The following is a 26,037-nucleotide window of genomic DNA, read 5'->3' as shown; positions in this document are numbered from 1 at the left end:
TCATCTCAACAATTTACAACTATATATTATGATATTCACATCATATGTTACATAATTAGGGGTCATAAGGGGCCAGAACGCTAAGTCTTTGACGCTCTATATCTCAAAAGTGGGAAATATTTTGATAAGCAATATTGAACAAAAGATGTTCAAAATAATGTTCTAAACAATATGCAACCTTTCATTTTTTTCTAAACGTCCCCATTAAGGAGTTGAAGGGCTGGCCCCTAAATATTTCTTTTGCAAATATCTCAGAAACAAAAAAGAATTTCTGACTTGTTGTTGAACAAAAAGTGTTCAAAATCATAAAAGCTTTAAAGTGATATGAAGAAAAAGGGGCTGGACCCTCAAAACAGGGGCTGAGAAGGGCCGAAAGTCTTTGAACAATTACTCTTTAACGATCAATATTTTGTAATGCATTACTGAAGCAAAAATGTTTATCTCAACAATTTACAACTATATATTATGATATTCACATCATATGTTCCATAATTTGGGGCCATAAGGGGCCAGAATGCCAAATCTTTGACGCTTAATATCTCAAAAGTGGGAAATATTTTGATAAACAATATTGAACAAAAGATGTTCAAAATAATGTTCTAAACAATATGCAACCTTTTGATTTTTGCTAAAAGTCCCCATTAAGGAGTTGAAGGGCTGGCCCCTAAATATGTCCTTCGCATATATTTTGGAAACGAAAAAGAATTTTTGAATAGTTGTTGAATAAAAAATGTTCAAAATCATGAGAGCTTTAAGGTGATATCAAGGAAAAGGGTCTGACTCCTTAAATAAGGGGCCGAGAGGGGCCGAAAGTATACAATCAATAACTCTTTAATGATCAGTATTTTGTAATATATTACTGAAGCAAAATAGTTCATATTCACACACTTTATCTAAATAACATGATGTTGATATCATATGTTACGCAATAAGGGGTCTTTAGGGGGGTCAGATTGCATAATCTTTGGCGCAATATATCTCGAAAAGGAAGAATACTTTGATAAACAATATTGACCAAAGGACGTTCAAAATAATATTCTGAACAATATGCACTCTTTCAATTTTTGCTAGACGTCCCCATTTAGGACTTGAAGGGCCGGCCCTTAATATATCTTTTTGCATATATCCCGAAAACAAAAAAGAATTTCTGAATAGTTGTTGAACAAAAAGTGTTCAAAACCATGAGAGCTTTAAGATGATATCAAGAAAGAGGGGCTGACCTCTCACATTAGGGGCCAAGCAGGGCCGAAAGTCTTTAATCTATATAACGATTTAATGATCAATATTTTGTTAAACATTATTAAAGCAAAATTGTTCGTCTTAACAATTTATTTATATCATTATATTTGAACGAAAATCTCAGTCAAATTCTTATCTCATCTTATCAAAAATCGGACGGAAGACCCACTCGTTGCTCGCAACGAGATCTCATCTAGTTATTATTATTATTCTTTTTAAGGTCTTCCGTTTCAGTCGGAAGACCTTATAGTGATTGTACTGTTTATTATTATTATTATTTTTTTCCCGTTTTTTGTCCAAGCAATTTCTCAGAGATGGCTCAATGGATTTTCTTGAAACTCTCAGGGATTATGACAAATAAAATAAACTAAAAACATTTTAAAGGATTTTGCAAAATTCACTTCCGGTCGTCAGATATGTCCAATTTCCGTTTTTTCAAAAGAGATCATGTCCGGACGATATCTCAGAAACGGTAAAAGATTAAGACCTCAAACTTTCAGGGATTCTAGATCATGACAAGTATGTTTGCAGAATATGTTTAAATCCGTCAGCCGTCACTTCCGCTCGTTACAGGAAGAGATCAAAGAAATCGAAATTTTCAACTTTCCTTTTCTGATTTTTTCTTTCATCACATTGTTGCATCTTATTTGTAGATTCGAAATATGTTCGTCCCACTGGAAACAAAAACGTCAACTTCCGGCTATGAGCGAAAAACTGCATAATTTGAGTATTTTACTTTCCCATAAATATTTTTTATATATAACGTATTTGAACTGATTTTTGAATATGTTATCAAGACTGCAAATGTCTAGAGTAACGTCAAATATCTTTGTAAAATTCACTTCCGGTCGCGCGATTAAATGTCCGCAAAATGAGAACGTGTCCGAGTGAGATCTCAGAAACTGTAAGAGATTTAGACACCAAACTTACATGAGTATTAGACCTTGAGGAGTAGACAAAACCATTTGGGTTAAGAGCGTCAGTCGTCACTTCCGGTCGTCACAGGAAGTGATCAAAGAAATCAAAAATTTTAACTTTTCTCTTTTGGAATAAGACTTGCATCATATAATTGTATCTTTTTCACAGTTACGATATGTGTTGGTCCCACCGGAAACAAAAAACGACAACTTCCGGTTATAAGAGAAAAACTACATAATAGGGGTGTTGAATTTTCCCCAACATATCGCTTATAGATAGAGTTCTTTAAATGATTTTTATATATATTATTGAGACTGCAGATATCTAGAGTGACGTGAAATATCTTAGTAAAGTTCACTTCCGGTCTCGTGTTTTCTTGTCCTCAAAATGAAAAGTTATTTCAGCGAGATCTCGGAAACGGCATGAAAGTAAGACACCAAACTTATAGGAGTAATAAAACTTGGTGAGAAAGCAAAACACATGGGGTTAAAAGCGCCAGCCGTCACTTCCGGTCATCACAGGAAGTGATCGAAGAAATCGAAAATTTCAACTTTTCTTTTTAAAATTAAAACTTTCATCACTTTCTTGCTTCCCTTTCGCTGTTTTGAAATATGTTAGATTCCACCGGAAAAAAAAACTTAAAACTTCCGGTTTTAAGAGATAAACTACGTTATTTCGTGGTTTAACTTTCTCATAAATATTACTTATAGATACGCATAGTATTTGAAATGTTTTTTACATATGCTGTAGTTAATGCAAAAGTCAAGAGAAAATTCAGAGATTTTTATTTAGTTCACTTCCGGTCGTGTGTTTTCCTGTCCTCAGAATTAGAAATTTTTCTCACAATTGTTCGGCAACAGTAAAAGACTGAAGTCTAAAACTTTCAGGACTTATAGTCAGTCATCAGTTCATTTGCTTCGTGTAAAAATCGTGTGTCGTCATTACTTCCGGTCGTGACAGGAAACGAAGCAAAAAAGTATTTTTTAAAGTTATTTTGTTTTTACATAAGTTTTAGGCTAATACCGACGTTGGAAAAGACATGTTCATGCAAACAGGAAGTAGTATAACGGAAGACCTCCTCATTACTAGTAATGAGTTTCTAGTTTCTTCTTATTTCTTCTCCGGTACTTTTTTGTCCGCGAGTGTTCTCGGAAACTGCTCATCCAATTGAGTAAAAACCTTTTTAGGGTTAATAGGCATGTTATGTAGATTTGCGGAACAAAGGTCATTTTGCGCGCACGTGCATGCACGTGTGTGCGCGTGCAATGGGTAAAATGACCAATATACTTGATATAGCTGTAATTTTTATATTTTTTGGTGAAATGCTTTGATACTCAGAATATAAGGATATATTAAAAGTATGAACAAGATGACATGGTCAACATGCACATGCATGCGCGTGCGCGCAAAGCGTAAAATGACCAATTTACTTGATAATATCGTAACTTTTATACTTTTTGATGAAATGCTTTGATACTCAAAATATTTATATATATAGAAAGAGTAGACAAGATGACATGGTCATCATGCACATGCATGCATATGCATGCACGTGCGCGCGCGTGCAATGTGTTAAATGACTAATATAATTAATATAGCCGTAATTTTTTTTGATGAAAAGCTTTGATATTAAGAATATATAGATATATTAAAAGTGTAGACAAGATGATTTGGCCATCATGCACATGCATGCACATGCGCGCGCGTGCAATGTGTTAAATGACCAATATACTTAATATAGCTGTGACTTTTATATTTTTTTATGAAAAGCTTTGATACTATGAATTAACAGACATATTATAAGTATACACAAAATGGCATGGTCATTATGAACATGCATGCATGTGCGCGTGCGCGCAATGCTAAGATGACCAATATGCTTGATTTAGCTGGAACTTATATATTTTTTGATGAAATGTTTTGATACTGAGAATATAAAATGCATATATAGTATAGACGGGATGACATGGTCATCCTGCACATGCATGCACGTGCGCGCGCGTGAAATGCAAAAAATGACCAATATACTTCATTGCCTTATTTAATGAAGCTTACAGGAAAAAAGTCACCAAAAGGGAGTTGGGGAGCGTTTGGGGAACATCTGTAACGGTCCCCGTTACAATTATAACTAGTTTGTTCTATTATCGCTAACCTCTGCATCATAACATTGAGCCCCAACCTACTTTTTTCTGGTGCTCATTGAGTATTCCTTTCATGAATATTGTCAGTTTGTTACTTGAAGAATTAATGATCCGATTGTTTGTCTTGTTCATCTCCTCGCACTGAATAAAGTAAAATTGTAGGGAAGACCACAAAATATGGATATTAGGAAATTGTAAAAATACGAATCTGGCAATGTGTTTCTATTATACTTTCATGTTACAAAATAGTTTTAAGTCGGTCATCGGTTAAATATTCGTATCCACCATGATATTGCATATCATGTGACCGTTTCAATTTCGGAAATCTTCATTAGTTGTGTATTTATGGAAATATACGAATGTTTGTCATTAATTGACTTGTCTTATTTTTCAATCATATACGTACATTTAAATTGTCCTTAGAATTATAAAGATAGAGATTACAAATTATTAACAATGCACCGTTTTGCTAAATTCAATTTTGCGTGAAAAACTCGGCATTGGTACAGTTCGCTGATATGAGTTTTCTTTTGGTCTACTGCTATCCTTTTGTCCCCTAACATTTAGTGAATTGAATGGTTAAAAACCATGTCAAAAAAAGAGGAAATTTTATTGACTTAATTTAGAAAAAAAAAATGTTTTAAAACAATATCCGACTGATTTTAGGCCATTTAAATAACTAGAAATAATATAATTATGTATTGAGAAAATTGAAGATATTCGTTTCTATTCAATATTTTGAAAGTTACATTAACACATAATTTCTTTATCATTGGTTGTTGCAAAAAATCCGGGACCCTCAATTCAATAACATTTGAACAAAAATCTTATGACTGAAATTACACCCAACGTTCTAAACAAGACGTCCAAGGGCTTTAACAATGGCCAGAGTATCATTCAACACTGTAGAGGATCCATGACAGTAAAAATCAAAACAAATTAAACTGAAGGATTAAGCTTAAATGCTCAAAAGCAAGAGAAATAGGATGATCAGGGATCAACAAAAGAAATCAGTCTAGAAGTGAACTCCGTAAGAGACCTTAAAGTACATCTAATTATTTGCTTGTGTTTGCCCCAATTTCACTTCCACAACATTAAATATTATAAAAATTATATAAAAATTATTGTATAACTCTCTTATTCTTATTCTTTTAATTACATTATTTACAGTGATTAATTATCATAGGCAAACAGATTGATTGATTGTATGTTGTTTTACGTCCCGCTCGAGAATTTTTCACTTTTAAAGTGACATCACCATATGCCTGTGAAGGGCTTCAAATTTAGACCTATACTCGGCACTCAAGCCATTGAACAGTGAGGGTACCGTGACACAAACCTCGGTTTTTCAGGTCTCATCCGAAAGATTCGCAACTTTCTCTTCAAAGTGCCGAGCGCTTGGCGAAGGGACAGTTGCTACCTTTTTTTTTTTATCAACTTAGGTCAGTCGCGGCCGTAATTCGAACACACGACCTTCGAATTCCGACCACGGAGCGAGCACTCTACCGACTGAGCTCTTTCTTGTAGAAATACTTTGAAATACTAAATATATTTTTTCGGCTGGTTTGATGCTTTGCATCAATTTAACTTGTATTAGTTATTAGTTAATTTGGAGCTTCACAGACTTGTAGATAAGCATGGGGGTGTTGTAGGTTTAGATTGTTTTTGTTTTTAGTCATATTGAGATAGAAGAATTAGTGGCTACTTACAAAGTTCATACCTACATGTACATTTTAAGAAAAGAATAATTTAATTTCTAGTATTGTAACTAGAAATACATGTAGTATTACATGAATTAAGGGTATACAATACGTAGGATGCGTCAACAGAAAAATTCTATTAAGCATACATCCCATATCTATATGGTCCATTAAGCTCGTGAGCATTTTGGTCCATGGACCTCTTAGTTTATAATTTACATATCTTTATTTATTTTAAGTCTTATTAAAAGTGATATTTATTATATTAACAGTATCATCAGTATTAACAGTAGATTTACACGACCATACATGTTCAAATTAGAACATTTATAGTTATCTCCCTTTAGTCAATATCAAAGAATACATCGTTAATACATGTAGAATCGAAAGGGAATCATTATTCCAAGGGGGTCTATTTTTATCTATGTAGGATATGCAGATTTTAAGGGTGGCGACATATTTCTACAGACCAGGCCCATTTTTCTACGTAGTCTAGAATAATGACCAGGGATAATTTTTCAACATCATATCTACATGCATTTCAATTAAGCGTTTCAAAGGTGTCACCTGAATTAGATTTGCAATAAACTCTGATATACTTTGACAAATTTAGCTGCATGAATCACTATCTAGTCTCCACAAAAAAAATTGTTTAGCACTGTACCCTGTCTAATGAACACTAAAGGCCAAGATAATAGAGAGGTTGAGATCTTAAACTTGTACGCGTACCTGTACGTGTACATACACTTTGACATACACGTACACGTTTTTGTAATTTGTCTGTTGAGATTACCCTTCTAGACGTACCCGTACACATAGTGATACACGTATGACATTTCCACTTCTCTAATATATTTTACCCTGAATCCTGCAGTGGCTTAATTTCATTATGAACAGATTCAATCCAAGAGTCCACTAAACTAGTGAATGTAATCATTTGATATTTTATTCAGTTTGATTCATTAAATGATATTTCGTAACTGTATACATGTACAAGCACCAAAGACTTTTTTTTTAAAAAGTCACCATGAATAACAGCAAGAATTAACATATATTATTTTTAACAAGTAAAATCAGACACAGAATATTCTTTTTAAGTTCAAATTTCATTATTAAACACACAAAAATATGCTCAACATTTTTTTTAGAAATTTTTTTTTATAGTTCTACCAAAATTAGTCCTGCATTGTTTGGATGTATGAGTATCTACATATTTGTATAATATTCCCAAAATATGATTAAATAATTAGTAGTAAAAAGTTATTGCATGCAATATTTTGTCAATATGGATCAACATAAAAACTGTCACATACAAATAAAAAATCTTACAGACACCTGCAATCTTAAATGTTTACTGGCACACTTTTTTTTTTATTCAAACAACCAATGTAATTATTTTGTACATCTATCAACATTCTTGATAACAACAGCAAGTTTTAAACAAGCGAATTTCAGAATTATTTTAAAAATAAAATAAATTGTACAATTTTGGAACTTATTAGAAGAGCTCCAATTCATTTCCAAATACCATTCTAATTTTAAACTAGGTAGGGAAATAAAAACAATTTTAAATATGGCACAAAAAAATTTAAAACATTGAACAGAGAACTGAAATGACATGAAACTTTAAAAGCATGTAGTCTATTTTTCTAATTAAAAAAAAAAATCATGCAACATTCTCCAATTTGAAATTAAAATAAAACAATGAAATTTTCAATTCAGTAACAAGTTTTATATTCCCAAACACAATCTTCAATGAATATGAAAAAATAAAATAACATTTTAAATCACATTTATAATGCTGATTGATTATTAGAAAATACTAGAGATTTCATTGGTTATGTGATAATGTCATAAAGGGAATCATGCTTAGAGCGAAGTGCCAGAGACAAACAATTTTGATTCATCATAAATGTAGTTCTTTATATCCCATTAGTTTATCATGCAATTTAAAACTACAGGGAATAAAAAAAATCATGTTGCTGTAAGCATAAATTCATTATTAGCATGTTCGCTGTACCCATGTTTACTATATACTGATTCTCCATGAATAAAATCATAAAGGAAACACAAAAATACAAATGTTAAATTTGCATAGTCTGTAGAGAGCAATAATCCTGATAATTTGGCTGCTTATTCAGAATTCAATGTTGAATGGATAGTACTTGTGTGTCAATGCTCTGTAAAATAAAGGTGCAGTTGGGTTTTTTTTTTTTTCTTGTTAGTTTCATATGTTCATATGTGTTTTTGGCTATTTCTTACTGAATTATCCAAGGATCAGATAATCAAAAAAGAAAATGCATTAAAAAAAGTTTACATCTATGAAAGACAATGATTAAGTAGATTGAAATACATTGTCTCTCATGTGTGTTAACCTAGCAAATAAATGAACACTTTGTAAACATACAAGATTACTAAAATAGAAGTGGTTATACTTACATATCCTCAGTATTAATTCTATGATTTTTATTCAAAGCAAGAATCTTTTTCATTTCTTCATCTGTCAATTCAAAATCAAACACCTGAAATATAAAATATTTTTTCATTGCAATGTCCAATAATTATAACTAACAATCTTAAGAGAAATAAAACTTTGAAGGAATTCATAAAGTACTCATGTCTGAAAGATGAGATCAACTTAAAAATTTATTTATTCAAGATTTTTTAAACTTCACAACCATTGCAAATTCAAAGACTTATGACACTAACATAAGAAGCAATTTCAAAAGTATATTAAATTCAGATAAAGTTTAACATCAATCATAAACAAAATATCAAATTTACAGTTGTGGGGCCTTATATTTAAGTCCATAATTAACAGGGTCCAGGCTAACCTACAGCTCAGGTAACAACTTCAAAGTAATAAACTTTGATATAGGATCAGTATTTTAAGAACACATATATGCCTTCAAGTATAGTTTAATTTGTATTCATGGAATGATTTTCAAAAATTAGTAAGATAAAAAAAAAAAGAATAACTGAAAGCAGTTACTGAAAAAAATTAACTTGATAATAGTTATGCCCCTGACTCTTTTTGTTACAAAATGATTACATGTACACATTTACGTTACAATTCCTACTGAAATTCATAGTCTTTCACTACTTTGTAATGATTTCAAAATACACATACATGAAGCTAGTGAAAAACATATACATGTATGTACATATGTTTTGTTTTTGAGACTTTAGCTTGTATTTAAGAATATTTGATTTTTCTAAATCTTACACACAATTAAATCAAATAAAATTGAAAAGTAAGTGGGACTGACTGACTGACAGACAGATGGATAAGAAATCTATAGTCCCCTCCCGTTTCACTGGAAGTAGATTAATAATATAAAAAAAATTTGCCCAACTACCTGAAAATTTTCAACAATTCTACCAGGACTGACTGATTTCGGAATCACCACTAGTCCTCTCTGAAGAAGAAACCTTAAAATGATCTGAAATAGAAAACAAGTGGCTAAAAATAGAGTGAATTTCCCTCAATCATCAAGTACATCTACTGTGATCTATATTTATCCATTTCAAAAGTTTATAAATCTGGAATTACCTGAGAAGGAGTCTTTTGCTTGCTTTTAGCAATATCAACAATGACCGGTTCCTGCAGACATGGGGTGTAAGGAATACTGAAGAGAATAAGTAAAGAACAAATTGGTTAACAAAAACTAACCAAGTGACACTGATAGATGCATTGTGTTTAAAACTATTGAGACAATGATCCCTGGATATTAAGGTTCTTTGTGTGGAAAAAAATTATTGGAATAGGGTTTAATAATACTATAGGAAAAATATTCTTTTGAAAGACCTTCACAGAAATTTCTCTTTTAAGTAACCATGGAACCATCATTCATTCTAATCAAAAGTGATATACTGAATTGTATATCAAAATGCAGTCTATTTGTATAGCAAGGTTTCTTTGAACACATACTAAAAATGTAGGAAAAGTAGACTTTTGAAAACATTAACAATTTTTTTTAGTATATTCATGCCAACATCATTTTTTAAAATCTTAATTAAACCACTAATATTAAATTATGAATCTTAGTGTAGTCTTATTGAAATTTGTGGCTTAAAATGTTGGAGGATTAATATAAGCAAATTGAAAGAATTTTAAAGAAATTTCTATTTTTAGTAACCATGGCAACACCATTAATTGACATTAAAAACCCAAAATATAAAATGATGTATCTTAGTTGGTCTTCCTTGTTTAGCAAGTTTAATTGAAATCAGATCAAAACAGACAGATGGATGGAAGACAGAAACCTTGTCATTGCTGCACAAGCAGTAGAGATAAAAATCAATGAAAAGTAGGAGGACTCTTAGGGTCAGAAAAAAGAAGTCCTGGATATTTCTTACGGACAACTTTGCCAGTAAGTACATAGTAACTAAGGTGGACATCCGTAGCAAACTAACCACTTTAAACAAACACCTCTGAGGCCCAAGGGCCTAAAATGGCTTGATCTTTTTTAGGTCAACATATCTTAAGGTCCCAAGACAAATCAGCTGACTAGGTCTGATGATCCTATGCCTCTATCTACCCAGGCTAGTAAGATTTGACAATGAAATCAAAAAAGTACGTCACTGTGACTTACTTTTGAATTGAAATATCCTGGAATACAAAAAACATCAACTATTCAGGTTTGTTCAAATTATTTTGGTTACAATATTTTATAGTGATAAGCTGTAAAATTCAGGAAGTATGTTACTGTGACCTTTCTTTTTTAGTTGACAACACATAAGAGCCAAAGATACATCAACTGACAATGTTTGATGATTCTGACACAATTTAAAGGCCCCATTTTGATGGTTCTAAGCCTCTTCCTACCCTAGAAATTGAGATAGAAATGAAAAATTCCCCAAAATAGGACATCATGACCTACTTTTTGGATGACACATTCTGAGGACCCAAGATGCATAAACTGAAAAAGATTTATGGTTCTAAGCTTCTGATTTTCTGAAATATTTAAATATACATGTAGCCTTGAAATTCCTAAAGTAGGTCACCATGATCTACTTTTTAGTTAACACTCTTTGAGAACCCAATGAGAACTGATGAAGTTTGATGATTCTAAGCCTCTTATTATCTGAAATATTTAGATATAGCTATAAAATTCCAAAAGTAGGCATACTGACTACTTTTTTGACACACTTTGAGAACCCAAGATGCATCAACTGACAAAGTTTGATGATTCTAAACCTCTTATTATCCAAAATTTTTAGATATAGCTGTGAAATTCCAAAAGTAGGGCATGGTGACCTATTCTTTGGTTGACTTTCTTTGATGACCAAGATAGTTTGATGATTCTAAACCTCTTAAAAATGAAATACAGTCAAACTTCGTTGTCTCGAACACTGATATCTTGAATACCATGGATATGTCGAAGTGATTTGGAAGTCTTATCCCCTGATTCTTTAAGTATTTTACCCTGGATATCTCGAATCCTAAGATACTCTCAGTTTTTTCTTGGTCCCACTGAGTTCGAGATAATGAGGTTTGACTGTATTGGGGAAAAAAGCGAAGAAATCCCCAAAGTAGGTCATGGTGACATACTTTTAGACTGATATATTACGAGGCCTTTAAATGCAGCTACTTACAAGGACTGATGATCATCAGGACTCTCGCACCACTTTTTGGGAATGGGGCCGGGGCCGTAAAGATTGGGAAAATTGTGACCTTTTGGGAAATTTTGGGATAACCATTATGCTTTAAAATCATGAAATACTGGATTTCTGGTCTTTGTTATCAACTAAATTTTTGTTTTGCAGTACAGAGGAATATGAATAGCAAGTTAAGTTATGACATATCAAACTATATTTTCATTAATTTTTGGGAGAAATGACTATTGGGAAAATTAACACATCCAAACGGGAAAAAAAGTACCTTTTTGATTGGGAATGGGGCCCTTGAATGGCCCCATTCCCAATCAAATAGATAATCGAGAGCCCTGATCATACGCTTCAGCTTGCCCAAGATATGCATCTAAAACAATCTGAAAATGAATAGCTGCAAAATTTAAAAAGTAGATCACCATGACCTACTTTTGGATCAATCTAAGATGCATCAATTGACAAGATTTGATGATTCTTGTCCTAATAGTCGGCAAAATATCACAGTTATAACAAAATGTCATTTTAGGTCAACTTTGAAGTGACCTTGAGACCATGCCCTTTGCCGATTTACAGTCACTTCATACACAAACCGAGTCGTACACAAACCAACTCGTATACAAAAAGTCAACTCGTACACAAAAAAAAGTCAACTCGTATACAAACCAGAAGTCAACTCGTACACAACTCATACAAACGTTTTCCTATGTGATTTAAGGTAATATTTGCCATAGTTTCCAAAAAAATTGAGAAGTCAACTCGTACACAAATGTGTTTTCTGTACATTTTTAACTAGTTTATGCCTCTGAATTTCCATATACCATATGCGCGATGCGATGCGCAGATTGATTTGTTGACAAGATTTTCCGGAATGTATGTCGTACATAATTTTGTTATATGAATATTGACACATGATGTCATTATATATACTCTCTATCTCTCTATAGTACTACTTATTTATTATACTTTTTTATTCAATATTATGGTCATTTTGGTTCCTTCATATAACATAATTTTCCCATTGTTATTCTCTTGTGCCGTCTCTCGAACCATGGTGAAGTATAAGGAATGAAGAAACTTGGAGACGTTTTCGATACATATAGTATCTCATAATTAAAGGATACCGAATTATGAGCATCTCGAAATTAGCGTTTGTCGCAGATCCAAGAAACCACCGCGCGGGTGTTGGTTTAACAATACTTCTTTGATGTCTTTATGTTCCTATCCTATCAGGGAAGTTGAATTATTTAAATATTTAGGGAAAAAAACTTAAAAAACTTAAAGAAAAGTAACACTTCGTGTTATCAAACATTATTTGTATAAAATTAAATCATAACGATTGTATATAAATGTTGTGTACGAGTTGACTTCTGGTTTTTGTGTACGAGTTGACTTTTTGTATACGATTTGGTTTGTGTACGACTCGGTTTGTGTACGAAGTGACTGGACACCCCTTTGCCCTAGGGTGATGCCTTGAACAATTTTTAATGCACAATGTATCCTCATCCTCAAGTGTAAGTTTAGTGATGACCTTTCCAGTGGTTTTTGAGAAGAATTTTTTTAGCAACCACTACTTTAGTTTTTATTTCCCTAATTATCTCGCCTTATTTAAGGGTCAAATCTCTATTTTTAGCAAAAATGAAAACCCTTGGGCCAAGGATACTCTGTAACAAATCTGACAAAAATTGGCTAAGGTGTTCTTGAGATAAAGCCCACATTTCAAAATAGTTCATGCACTTACCACAAATGGCATTAGCTCTTTGAGTCTTGGCTAAAAAAAGCTAAAAAAAAAATAATGACATTCATAGTCAGACTTACGATTTGTGTCCAGGACTAGCAAATGGAGAATATGCTGTTACTGTAATGCCTCGTGCTTTGCAGAATTCTATCAGCTTTTCTTGACTAAGGTATATATGACATTCAACCTATGGAAAAATAATATGTATTTGCATATATAATACTCTTTCTTGTTAAATGAGCAGTATTTTTATCCTACATACAATATGTCTAAATGTCATGTATATAATTACATATTAGAATTTCAATTAATTTTTTTTATTGAAAATGTGTTTAAAAAAGGTTTTAAAAGTTAAACTTCATCACTTAATACATGTACACTTATTAAACCATACACGTCGTAAATACAAATTTCTTTTCATCATCTAAATTCCTTTTATATCATAGCTTACAAATGTAGCTCAAATCATCTAAATTCCTTTTATATCATAGCTTACAAATGTAGCTCAAATTACTTCATTTTAGTTTTTTCTATAAATGTTCATATGTTCATGATGTTCATATCTAAGTGAAAAAACAACTATTGAGCAAATCACACCTGATTCATGACAGGTTTAATTCTTGCTACATCCAGAATTCTTTGAATTTGTTCACTGTTAAAGTTGGACAATCCAATGTACTTTACGAGTCCTTCATCTACACAGTCTTCCATTGCCTACGACAGAAATATCTCTGTTATCTATTAAGTTTTTTATCTTTACTAGAAAGCTTAATTTTGCAACACAATAAAATACAAAGATACTTTCTTTTCTTTTTTTTCTAAAACTTATCACTGTTAGAATTTATTAATATTTCCATTAATTCTCTAGTATTTACCTTCCAAGTGTCTACATAGTCAACATCAGAGAATAAAACATTTCCTTTTTCATCCTTCGGAATAAATTCACCTCCTTCCTAGACGGGAATAAAGGATTTAATATGTATATTATACATTTACACCTACTAAATTCATATCTGGTCTGATGTGGTATTTGTATAATGTAACCAAATTTGTAGTTTTCTAGGATTTAAAAATAACTTTTCAATGTCTTATTAATATACCCAAAATCTGGAGAAAATGGTATTATAAATTATCAAAACATCTTGTATTTTGTTATTTTTTGATTCCAGTTAATTTTTTATGTGATAAAATTAGAATAAATTTTTATTTATTTGGGGGATGATTTTATTATCATTTATTTTTAAATGTTTTTGCCAATGAACGAGATCTTACCCTTAGAGTGATTGGCCAATGAATGAGATCTTACCCTTAGAGCAATTGGCCAGTGAACGAGATCTTACCCTTAGAGCAATTGGCCAGTGAATGAGATCTTACCCTTAGAGTGATTGGCCAATGAATGAGATCTTACCCTTAGAGTGATTGGCCAATGAATGAGATCTTACCTTTAGAGTGATTGGCCAATGAATGAGATTTTACCCTTAGAGTGATTGGCCAGTGAATGAGATCTTATCCTAGAGTGATTGGCCATTGAATGAGATCTTACCCTAAGAGCGATTGGCCAGTGAATGAGGTACAGATCTAAATACTGCAGTCCTAGGTCCTCCATGCTCTTTTTGAGACTAGTTCTTACTAAATCTGGTCTGTGGCAGGAATTCCACAGCTGAAATAAAGTAAAAGATTCAGAAAAGATTTTCATACAATTAATATATATGAATACATACCTTGATATCAATGCATCAGTCCAAATTTTTCTAAATAATATACTTTCTCTGATGCCATGACAAAGTCATTGCAATTTAGCTTTGAAGTGGCAAATTATGAAAATAGTAAAAAAGGAAAAATAATACAGTTGAACTTCGGTATCTGGAACGCTGATATCTCAAACACCATGGATATGTCAAAGTTATTTGAAAATCTCAACCACATATTCCTTTAGTATTTTACCCTTGATATCTTGAATCCTCAGATATCTCAAATTTTTTTCTCAGTCCAACAGAGTTTGAGATAATGAGGTTTGACTGTAGTTGGAAATGTGCATTAAAATCAATGAATGGGGGGGGGGGGGGGGGAGAAAAAGGAGATTTCTCAGAGGTGGTTTGTAGAAGTCAAGAGAAACCTTGCTTGTGATGAACAAGTCCTCCCTCGTGACTTTGTCTTCTATGATGGTTTGTTTAATGGCCTGACCCACGGCTCTCTCATTCCTGTAGATGGCAGCACAGTCTAGATGACGATACCCTGTTTTTATGGCCACACGAACCGCTTCATACACATCATCTTCACTCTGAATATTACAAGTTCTTAATGGCATTAAAATGGTAATTTGGAAAACACATTTTGACAATTTCCGACAACAAATTTAGCTATAGACTTACAGCTAACAACTATATTGTTTATTTCTGTTTGATTGTCATGTTTATATAATTATATTACACCATTTTATAAAAATAGTGTCCAGTTAAGTATTTATTTCTATAATTAAGGGCATAATAAGTTATAACCTTGCTTAAATACTTTCTTGCATTTTTGTATTTGGGTTTGGCCAATGGGAGAGGAGGAAAAAATATACCACTCTTTGAGTTTGTAATGACTTGGTACAAATTTAATTTGAAGCCATTTTATTGTCATGAGTCTTTTTGAGAAAAGTTTAACCTACTACTTGAACATGTCCAATACAAACACATGGGTATTCTTGATGATTTAGAGGTTATGAAATTGATTCTCAATAAAATTATCATGGATACATCTAAATATCTTTTAACTATGAGAGGAAGAAAAGTTGCTGTTAGGATGTAAACTACTGACTACGAGGGGTTATCAAAAAGTTCGTGGACTAGAGTCATAAAATTAAAACCGCTTGAGATGCATCAATGAATTTTTAAACATTAAATAAGTATCTTCTTTTCCATCTGTAAAGTAAACTATGAATCATAAGTTTTATTTTTGAGTGAATCGTAAATGTTTTTGTAAGCAATGGTATGTCCAGGCGGCGCAACGTCGAACATGACATATTTTCTACCCGAGTGTAACTGAGAAAAACTCTTCTTAAATGAGCATTTGTCATTCAATAATCCCATTAAGTCACTAATGTGATATGACACATATTTTCCGTAGAAGTTGCAATTTTTGCCTCATTCTGTATATTCTATGTAATTTTATCGTTAATTTTATATGCAGTGTCCAAACAATAAAGGGTTAAAAATGATGTCGAACGGGGGTAGGGTGTCATTTTAAAACATTCTTTAAAGTTTCAACCCCTCAAAAACCTGGCATAGACCTAGTAAATGTTTAAATAGGCTACAGAGAAATAAAATACATCCAGAGTACTTGTTTTTAAATACCAGAAACAATTCAGCAAGAAAAGAGACACACGGTTAATGTCTATTTGTTGTCAGGGTGTCCAAAGTCAGTCACGTCGAAAAGTGATGTTGATCATTGGTTGACATTGAACTCCGCCAAGAAAATTATGCTGGCAAAACCAAGCGAGGATCTTATCTTTTGTATAGATTTCATATTTACAATATTAATGCATTGAAATCAGGTGTTCATGACATTGTAAAGTCATATAAACAAGACGGGTTTAGGTCTTAACTTTACTCTAGAGAATCTCATCAAGATAAGTATATTGAGGCAGAGAGTACGGGCCCTGAGAATAATGACGTTGTCGGACTTCATGAAACTAAATGACGACAGCGCCGGGTGATCATATAATGTCCTTTTTATTTAATGATAATTTGGCAAATTATAAACATATCAAGCTGAAATTTTCAATACTTCTTAAACTTTTGTTGATTTATGATCCCTATAAATTTTGTAATCAACGACTACATAGTATTAATTTTATCGCATCAGTCCACGAACTTTTTCATAAACCCTCGTATAATTGCAAAAAGTGTCAAACTTAAAGTCAAGATCTAATAAATGACTCTTGTCTTCTTGGTGCTAGATCCATTATGACGTCATAATCAACTTTTTTCCCCCATACTTTACGACTTTAATACAAAAATACTGAAAACCAGAAGTCTCTGATGAGACTGTAGCTCTACTGGTTGTACTTATAAAGGAAGATAAAAGTAGCACTTGGATTTGAAACTTTGCAACAGCAATAAATAGAATAATGATCCTTGGTTTAGTCTGTTTTTGTGGCAAGATTTATTTCAATCAGAATAAAACTGTGGGAGGAGTAGCCTTTTAAAATAATTTTATATAAATTTTGATTTAAGTAACCATGGCAACATCATTCAACAAAATCAAAAAGCAATAATGACAATTATGTATCTCAGTGTAGTCTACTTGTATGCCAAGTTATACTGAAATCAGACAAAACATGTAGGAGGAGTAGCGTTTTGAAAGTATTTCAAAAAATTTCTATTTTTAGTAACCATGGCAACACCATTCATCGAAATCAAAAACTGGTTAAGAGAGCTTTGTACCTTTGTGTAGTCTACTTGTGTGCCAAGTTATATTGAAATGAGATCAAAACTATAGGAGGAGTAGCATTTTGAAAGTATTTCAAGGAAATTTCTATTTTTAGTAACCATGGAAACACTGTTCATCGAAATCAAAAACCGATACACAGGATTATGTATCTTAGTGTAGCCTACTTGTGTGCCAAGTAATATTGAAATCAGACCAAAACTGTAGGAGGAGTAGCCTTTTGAAAAATTGTTTACAGACGGACGGACAGACAGACAGCTAGACAGACGGACGAACGACGGACACCTTACTATTGCATAAGGCCAAAAAAAATAATAGTCTTGTTTCCTTCTACCAGCCTGAAAAAAATAGGGTAGGTAGGTAGGAAAATTATTTATTTTTTATTTTATTTTTTTCCAACACTATTTTTAGGATATGAACTAATATAAAACCAAATTAAACATAACATAGGTCAGTATTATCTTTTAAAATTAAATTTCATGTCTTTTGATGCACAACTCGAGTGGTATTTTATGAATTTCAAAGTCCATTTTTAAAACAAAGAATTTCATGAAATACCACTTTAATATATATTTTTTCAGTTTTGGAACATGAAATTCCTGAAATTTCCGATTTTTTTTCTCCAAAACTAAAAAAAAAATTTAGGGTCGGGTGCAAAAAAATAGGGTAGGTCGGGTAGCAGGAAACAAGACTATTATTTTTTTTGGCCTAAGCTCTTCTGGTCTCTGACTAGTAGAGCTAATGAAGAATTTTCAAGGAATTCAATTTGAAATTATATGAAAAGTAGTCCCAATCCCTATATCCAATTTAATGTTTTAATGTAGAGGCCAAGAACATACACATTACCATTTTCTGGGGGACTGTTGACAATATGGAAACATTTCATCTGTCTGATATGGAAAAAACTCCCATATTCATGAATGGTTTTCTTTGTTTTTCATTGAAAATGACAGTTTAAAACATTGGGATTTTTTGGCCTTATTTGCCTAAAAATCATGCCCGATAAACATTATGTTAAAAAGCTTTAGCGATGAAGCATCATTAAAGGAACTTATTTCTCAAATTTTAGAAATCTGTAGGCACCTTTCATTTCCTAGATCATGACCTCAAGTCTCAATTTGAATTACTAGTTAACTTATCATTTGACCTTGAAGTTGACCTTTGACCTCTTTAAAAGGAGATATAGTGTCTAATTCCTAAAACATGTATTATACAGTTTGGGAACTCTTTCAAAAGTACAAGGGACTGATGTGTCTATGTTGTATTGAAACTGACCTTTGATCTACTTTTGAAAAATCAATATTATATTGTCCTACATCTTTTGAGAAATATAGCAAGTCATAAGACATTACACAATATAAGGATCACTTGTTCAAGCACTTCATTTAGACGCAAACTTATTTTCCTCAGAATCCTTTTAAAAAATATAATTTATTCCAATTTCTCCAGGTCACATTTCCTTCTAGATTCAAGGAGTAATAAGTTGATCCTTATATCATGGGTTTGAATCCCACTAAGGAACCTAGAAAGGGCTCAAAATAATTGATGGCCCACTGGTCTGGGGCCAGTGAATTTTCAATCTGGGCTAGTACATTGCAGAGGGCATGTGCCCTTTAGTTCAGCATTTTTTTTATGCATAATAAAAATTCATTCACAGTCGGGCTAGTTAACTTGACAGGGTTGTGTGTCCCAACTTCTACTGTTTCTTGTTTTGTTAAGTTGTACTTCTAAGTATCACAATATAAAAATAATATTACTATTATTATTATTATGGCTTTGGGCCAGTCTTTTTTTAATCTACTGGCCCAGTGGGACAGTGAAAGTACTTAGCTGACCAGTAAAAATTTAAGGCACTAGCCCGAGTGACCAGTAAACAAAAGTAATTATTTCTAGCCCTGCTAGAGACTAGTCCTTCAGTTGAGACCATATAACCCTGATAAACCAGGATCTCATGTCAGAGTAAATGTTGTCACTGCTCAAAGGCCATAAGTACAGTCTTAATGCAGTCTTCCACCAGCAAGTATATGTAATGGCATCCCAGTATGCATGGTACGAGTCAAAAATTCTTACCTAAAGCAAATATTTATCTCATAATATTTAGCAAAGGGGGGAGGGGGCTTCTATTTGGGAAGTAACATCAGTTACCAAAAAGGTGTATTGACAGCCAGTCAATTGCATTTACACACTTATTTTTATCTACATGTACAGTCTATTCATGTAGAACAAGCATGAGATAAGCATGATAAGTATATGTACATATGTATAACCTGATAACAGCCTAGTCTAGACTATCATCTGAGGACACCTGACCTTAATCAATTTTTTGTCTGATTTACATGGGTGTGGGTTGTAATTTAGTGTAGGTCATTTTAATTCAGATAATGTAAACTTTGTACACACTAACAGACATAACACTGTTGAAAGCTTTATTTAATATCTCTAATTTAATGTTTAAAATATTAAACAATTGCAGTGAAAAGTAGCTGATTGTTACTACAAAATTCCCCCACTCTTCTTTATTCCAAGTCAAAAATAGCAGCACTTGAATGGGGTCATACATTTGTTTACATTAATCAATTTAATTTGTGCACACCATGACATGCCTTACCTCCCTGGGGGCATATGTTCCAAATCCTAAAGCTGGCACGCGTCCTTTATTGCCCAATTTCAATATTACTTGATTGTCACTCGTAATTGACATTGCTTCTTTAAAAGCATACACGTCTTAAGCTTGATGCTTAAATTTTAGACCTATATCCGAGTAAATTCGGTCAAATATTGCGTTACCGTTGACAGTGGTTGACGATGTGCTGCACGTGTCTATCTCAATAAGTCAATTTTTTTTTTCAAGTGCACCGCCTTCTTTGCTTTTGCAGATGAGCTTGTCTTGATTTTTTTGTCTTTGCAACTTGAAGGTGCACGTGCGTGTTGTGTGATACTCACGGCTGCTCAGAGTTGGACGTCTCCGTCCCAATTTATCAAGAATATCCTTGACCCTGACATATATTTTCGTCCTCAGTTTCGCATTGCGCGAAATTTTAAAATTTAGAGACTTAACGTTAGACCAATACCATATCACAGGTACTTGGGTCTTGGTTGCATACCTATTGATTTTAAATATTCAATAGGTAGGCCTATACATATTTATAAACCAAGACCCAAGTACCTGTGCACTACATCCTTCTTTATACATGCACATACTCAATATATTGACATTAACTTCCAGTGCCCGTACGCGTCGGAAAAGAGTAGTGTTGAATCCTATATATAATATCCTAGTATCGTGCAGGATACTAATTTCGTATATAGGTCTGGCAAAATATTTAACAAGTCAAATGCTGAATAAATTTTCTTACATCTTAAAGTTCACATCTTCACAAAAATAGTACTTTTTACATATTCAGTAGGTATACATATTTATAAATCAAAACCCAAGTATAACCAGGCAGTGGCCTACATATACATGCAACTCTCCACTTGGGTCTTTCCGAGTGTAGCCTGGTCCCCTGGCTCATCCTTGCGGAGTACACGAAGCAAAACAGGGACAAGGAACCAGGCTATTCCGAGTGTTCACTCGGCACACCTCGGCCTTTCGATGATTGATGAAGGAGACGGAATCAGCTGAGGTTTGCCGAATGTTTTTCCGCTTGTTTGAAAGGCCCGAGAAGTTGCGATCATTGTAATATTGACTTGGCTAGCCTGTTTCCAAGGCTATGACTTGGCTCACATCCACACCGACCGCTATTTGACCTAGCGTGGTTCCCTGTCTCTATAATGAGCTTTCGGGTCTTTCGGACAAGCGGAATTCCGAGCCTGACGGAAAGGCCCGAAAATATGCGATTGCGTTCGAATATCATTAAAAAATTCCACTCGGCACACCTCGGCCGATTCGTACCTCATCTAGTTTGATGAAGGTGACGGAATCAGCCGAGGTTTGCCGAATGTAAAAAATTAAAGCGTGTTAGCAACCCTGATTTTTTTGAAGTTGAACGTTGCCAAAATTTGTTTTGAAAAGTCACAGCATCAAGGTTGCAGTTTTCCATTCATTGGTAACTTAACAAACTAGGTTTTTGTTGAATTATTGTCCAGGGTCAATGAAATCTAGGAGAAGTCTTCCTACTTTGCATTGCATTGTAAAGTGAAAATGTTTTCTGACAGTTATAAATATTGAGTACAGAGGTACTTGGGTCTTGGTTTATAAATATGTATGTACCTTATTGATATGTACTTTTTTTTACATATCAATAAGGTACATACATATAGATAGTTTTCATATGACATATTTTCTCTCCGAGTTATTTCCCTTGGTCGCCATCTTGGTGGTCAACCTGGTAATTTTTCCTCTTTGTCTTACCAAATCTAAGAGGGTTGTGGCAGAAATATTTGGGGAAAAATCTTTATAGAATAAAAATTATGAAATTAAGGAGGCTTTAACAAATATATATTTTTCTGAAAAACAATGCTTCCTACCTCACAATGGCCAGTATAAAAAGTTAAAGTTGGTTGAATAATGAAGGAATATGAGTATGTTGACCTCCAATAGACCCTTTTCCTATGACACATTTTGCTTAGGAGTTATTCCCCTTAGCCGCCATCTTGTATGACAAAGCAGTGAATTTACCTCTTTGAGCAACCAATTTTAAACATGCATTCAAGAAAAATATGGGGGAAAATATTTACAAGCTTATTATCATGAATTAATAGAGGATATAACAAATGAGCATTCATAAGAAAAATAGTGTTATCTTTACCTCAGTAACCAGTATAAGAAATTGAACTTGGTTGAATAATGAAGGGATCTGGGAATGTTGCCCTACAATATGGCGGCTAAGGGAAATAACTCCTAGGCAAAATATGTCATAGGAAAAGGGTCTATATGTGGCGGCCAACGGGAAATAACTTGCTAACTTGGGCCTACTGAAAACTATCTATTTATAAACCAAGACCCAAGTACCTGTGATTGAGTATCGCAATTTAAAACAGTAACTTTAGTCTTGAATATTCCTACATGTGAACGATGTCCTGACTTCATTGAAGTAGCTCCAAAATGAATTCAGGTTTGAATACTTGCAGGTTTGAAGGCACTACATTTCAAACATGGCTTCCATGTCACTTGTGAAATATGTGGTGGTTATTTTCAATTTTCTTTTTCTGGTAAGTACTATTTTTTTCCAAAAAATTTAATCAATATCACCCAATAATGCTCAATCAGAGAAAACTCTACTCAACTGTATATGGCTGGCAATTTTGATAGTTTATATTTTTCAGCAAATAAGAGAAAATGTCCTATATATACATGTAATTATAGACTAGATGATAAGATCTATTCACAGGCACCTGAATTTTTATCAATCAGTAGCTCAATAAGCCAAACATCGAAAATACCGCAGAGTGAGATATTGGACCTGTCGAAGAGGTATTGGACTGCTTACGTCACACCGTGGGCGGGATCAGCTAAATCTTGCATGTATTTGCATTCGTTGGTATTTGACAGTGACAGGATCATCGTCGCAAATCACGGCCAAAATGTACGATCCTCTCCAATTCTGGTAGGAGAGAGCTATGTGCGGACTCCGGGCCATGGCTTGAGACGATGTGACAGGTTTGACTCAATTTTATCGCAGTGCGGATAAAGGAAATTTACATCATGGAAGCCAGCACAAAATAATTTTATCGCAGTGCGGATAAAGGAAATTTACATCATGAAACCCAGCACAAAATACTTGTATGTTAATAAATAAATAAATAAATAAAAGATATAACAAAACATTTATTGACTAAATCTTACATGCATTTGCATTCGTTGGTATTCGACAGTGACATAATTAGCTCAATTTTATCGCAGTGCGGATAAAGGAAATTTACATCTTGCTTGGAAGCCAGCACAAAATTCTTGTATGTCAAAAAATAAATAAAGAAATAGATAAAAGATATAACAAAACATTTATTGACTGTGTTCTGGGGTAAAATGCAATTTGCTGACCCCTCGAACCAAACTGTTTGACTTACGGCCTCAGGCAAACAGTTTGGTTTTTTGGTCCGACAAAATGCATGTCAGAAGGATGGGTGCGTTAAACGTAAAAATGAAAAAAAAAAAGTTATAATTTTTTTTACCAGAAAGGAGGGGGGAGGGGCATAGGAGGTCCACTTTTCCTAGGAGTTGTCAGAAATCAATTTTAGATTAGATGTTGTATTTCCAAGGTCGTCAGAAGGATGGATGCGTTAGTTGCATTAGGCACAATCACAACCTACCCTCCTCCCTTTTTAATAAAAATCTAGGGAAAAAATAGCTTTGAAACTACATAAATTAATTATTCATCTGTTTAAAGTAATGCTACTAGACTTTGTCCACGTAATTTTCAGGGGGGGGGGGGGGGTTTCCATAATATCCGGATGCCAGAACCCTTATGTTTATGTATATATAAATAAAAATCTGACTGAAGAGTGTAAGTAACCCCCCCCCCCAATCTTTTTTACCGAAAAGCTGATATGATTTGGGTCCCACCTCTAGATTTTTTTTGTTTGTTTGAGGATCTGATTTTTGTCTTCCCTTACAGTTGTGTGGCATGGGAGTCGCTGCAATGGGTGCTTACACTATCGCCAATGGTGAGAAGGTTGGAGCCCTGATTGGAGAGAATTTAATGGAGAATGGAGCTTACCTGTTACTAGCAGCTGGGGGAGTCGTCATCTTGGTGTCTATGGCGGGGTGTTTTGGCGCGCTCGCCGAGAACAAATGCCTTCTGGTTATAGTAAGATCAACGTTTGCATTATAATAACGAATATTGAAACACAATTGATCCTACATTGTAAAGAATATTTCATTTATTGAGTCTTTTAAATGAGCATATTATCCCAGAGAAAAAAGTCATCTCTATATTGTTGTTCTGTGAATATTATGTGCCTGATATATAATACTACTGTAATTTTTTTTAGTATTTTACGGTCCTATTGGTAACTTTCATAGTAGAGGCTGCAGCAGGCGTGATAGGGTTTCTCTTCTATGGACAGGTATCCGATTCATTTTTTTCGTGTCAGAATGACACTGAAAAAGGAACCACATCTTTGTTCATTCTGTTGTATGATAACTTTACATACGGTTGTAACTTAATTATTAAATTATGTGTTTTGTAGCTCGAGCCATTTTTGACAAGTAAAGTCAAAGATGCACTGAGTAGTAAATATGGACGCAGCGAATACAACCTGATCACTTTAGCAGGGGATGAATTGCAAATGGAGGTATGGGCCTTGCAAAAGTTTGAGTATTTGGGGTATTTTAATTCATATTTTCAAAAGCAGGGTTCTTACAAATGTTGTTTAAATGTTTCTTTGTATAAATTTAGAAGACTATAGTATTATCGCTGAAATCGTCTTTACTTTCATTGAAATCATCTACAGTTTCAGTGCTGCGGTTTCCATTCACCGAGTGACTGGAATAACGCCACTTACTTCAACTCTAGTGCTGCTGTACCCGTGTCCTGTTGTGTGGACAGGAACGTGAATGGTTGCAATTCGGTCATTAACAACAGCACCATCTACTCACAGGTATGAGTGATTTTAATTAGTACAAATATCGTCACTGTGTATATGGAAATATAGATTTCACCAATTCCGATCACGCAGACGACAGTTTAATGACTTCAGTTAATAGGACTCGCATCCTGATGTTTTGGACATATTCGATAAATTAATTTTAAACAAACTCTGGTGAGAAATCAGAACTGTCTTCGTTATTTAGCATTGGAAAGTTTTTTCAGAAACAATAAATGATTGTTGTAGGGATGTTATACGAAGATGCTAACTTGGATCCAAGCAAACGTCGATTTGTTGGGAGGTGTTGGCATTAGTGTGGCTCTCTTCCAGGTGTGTAAAAAAAAAAAAAAAAAAAAAAAAAACAACAAACAACAAGAACCCAAAACGCACTCACACACACACACATACAACTATACTATCGCCGAATTTCAGGGTGTCGCTTCTTTACTTCATGAAGGTTACAAGAAGTTCAAAATTTAGCTTTTTTTACTTTTTTATTTCATTTATAAAATTGATCATTTTTATTTTATTTTGCAAGTTACTTGGACTTGGTTTTACATTCTGTCTATGTGTTCGTGCTGGAAAAGACAAAAAAGGCGGAAGCGACTCTCCACGTTTCCGCGAACCTCCCCGCTTCCGGCGATAAGCAACATGGACTTTTTCTGCTACCAAAGTGTTCTCTCTGTAAATTTTAGTTTTTGGATTGAAAATAAATTATCTTAATTCT

At 33.5% G+C, this 26,037-nt stretch overlaps 2 protein-coding genes across 2 annotated transcripts; one reads left to right on the top strand and one right to left on the bottom strand.

Annotated features, from left to right (window-relative positions):
• Positions 1-7,568: 7,568 nt before the first annotated feature.
• LOC133175611 (1,5-anhydro-D-fructose reductase-like) lies at positions 7,569-20,817 on the bottom strand. The gene is made up of 10 exons (XM_061310723.1): positions 20,389-20,817; positions 15,463-15,627; positions 14,890-15,006; positions 14,222-14,299; positions 13,944-14,060; positions 13,427-13,533; positions 9,552-9,627; positions 9,358-9,441; positions 8,438-8,520; positions 7,569-8,178 (listed from the first exon to the last, which is right to left on the bottom strand). Exons 1-10 carry the CDS (start codon positions 20,479-20,481, stop codon positions 8,136-8,138), a joined length of 963 nt encoding a protein of 320 aa, XP_061166707.1. The 5' UTR covers positions 20,482-20,817; the 3' UTR covers positions 7,569-8,135.
• A 931-nt stretch (positions 20,818-21,748) lies between these two features.
• On the top strand, positions 21,749-25,962 carry LOC133175854 (CD151 antigen-like). Its single transcript, XM_061310983.1, has 8 exons — positions 21,749-21,829; positions 22,854-22,934; positions 24,338-24,529; positions 24,714-24,788; positions 24,912-25,016; positions 25,176-25,322; positions 25,557-25,640; positions 25,849-25,962. The coding sequence occupies exons 2-8, from the start codon at positions 22,878-22,880 to the stop codon at positions 25,954-25,956; spliced, it is 768 nt and encodes a 255-aa protein (XP_061166967.1). The 5' UTR covers positions 21,749-21,829; positions 22,854-22,877; the 3' UTR covers positions 25,957-25,962.
• Positions 25,963-26,037: the final 75 nt, after the last annotated feature.

Source organism: Saccostrea echinata, unplaced genomic scaffold (genome assembly GCF_033153115.1).
Source record: "Saccostrea echinata isolate AGI-Se365-2 ecotype Australia unplaced genomic scaffold, CSIRO_AGI_Sech_v1 ptg000064l, whole genome shotgun sequence".
Classification (NCBI taxonomy): Eukaryota; Metazoa; Mollusca; class Bivalvia; order Ostreida; family Ostreidae; genus Saccostrea; species Saccostrea echinata.
The sequence above is the reverse complement of the archived record's forward strand: the minus strand, read 5'-3'. Positions and strand labels throughout refer to the sequence as shown.

Coding starts and splice junctions, on each gene's coding strand:
- LOC133175611 (XM_061310723.1), bottom strand. CDS start 20,481: ATGTCAATTACGAGTGACAATCAAGTAATATTGAAATTGGGCAATAAA. Junction 8,521..9,357: donor GAATTGTTGAAAATTTTCAG/GTAGTTGGGCAA, acceptor TTTATATTTCAG/GTGTTTGATTTTGAATTGAC. Junction 8,179..8,437: donor AGAATTAATACTGAGGATAT/GTAAGTATAACC, acceptor TTTATTTTACAG/AGCATTGACACACAAGTACT.
- LOC133175854 (XM_061310983.1), top strand. CDS start 22,878: ATGGCTTCCATGTCACTTGTGAAATATGTGGTGGTTATTTTCAATTTT. Junction 22,935..24,337: donor TTTTCAATTTTCTTTTTCTG/GTAAGTACTATT, acceptor CTTCCCTTACAG/TTGTGTGGCATGGGAGTCGC. Junction 25,017..25,175: donor GGGATGAATTGCAAATGGAG/GTATGGGCCTTG, acceptor AATCATCTACAG/TTTCAGTGCTGCGGTTTCCA.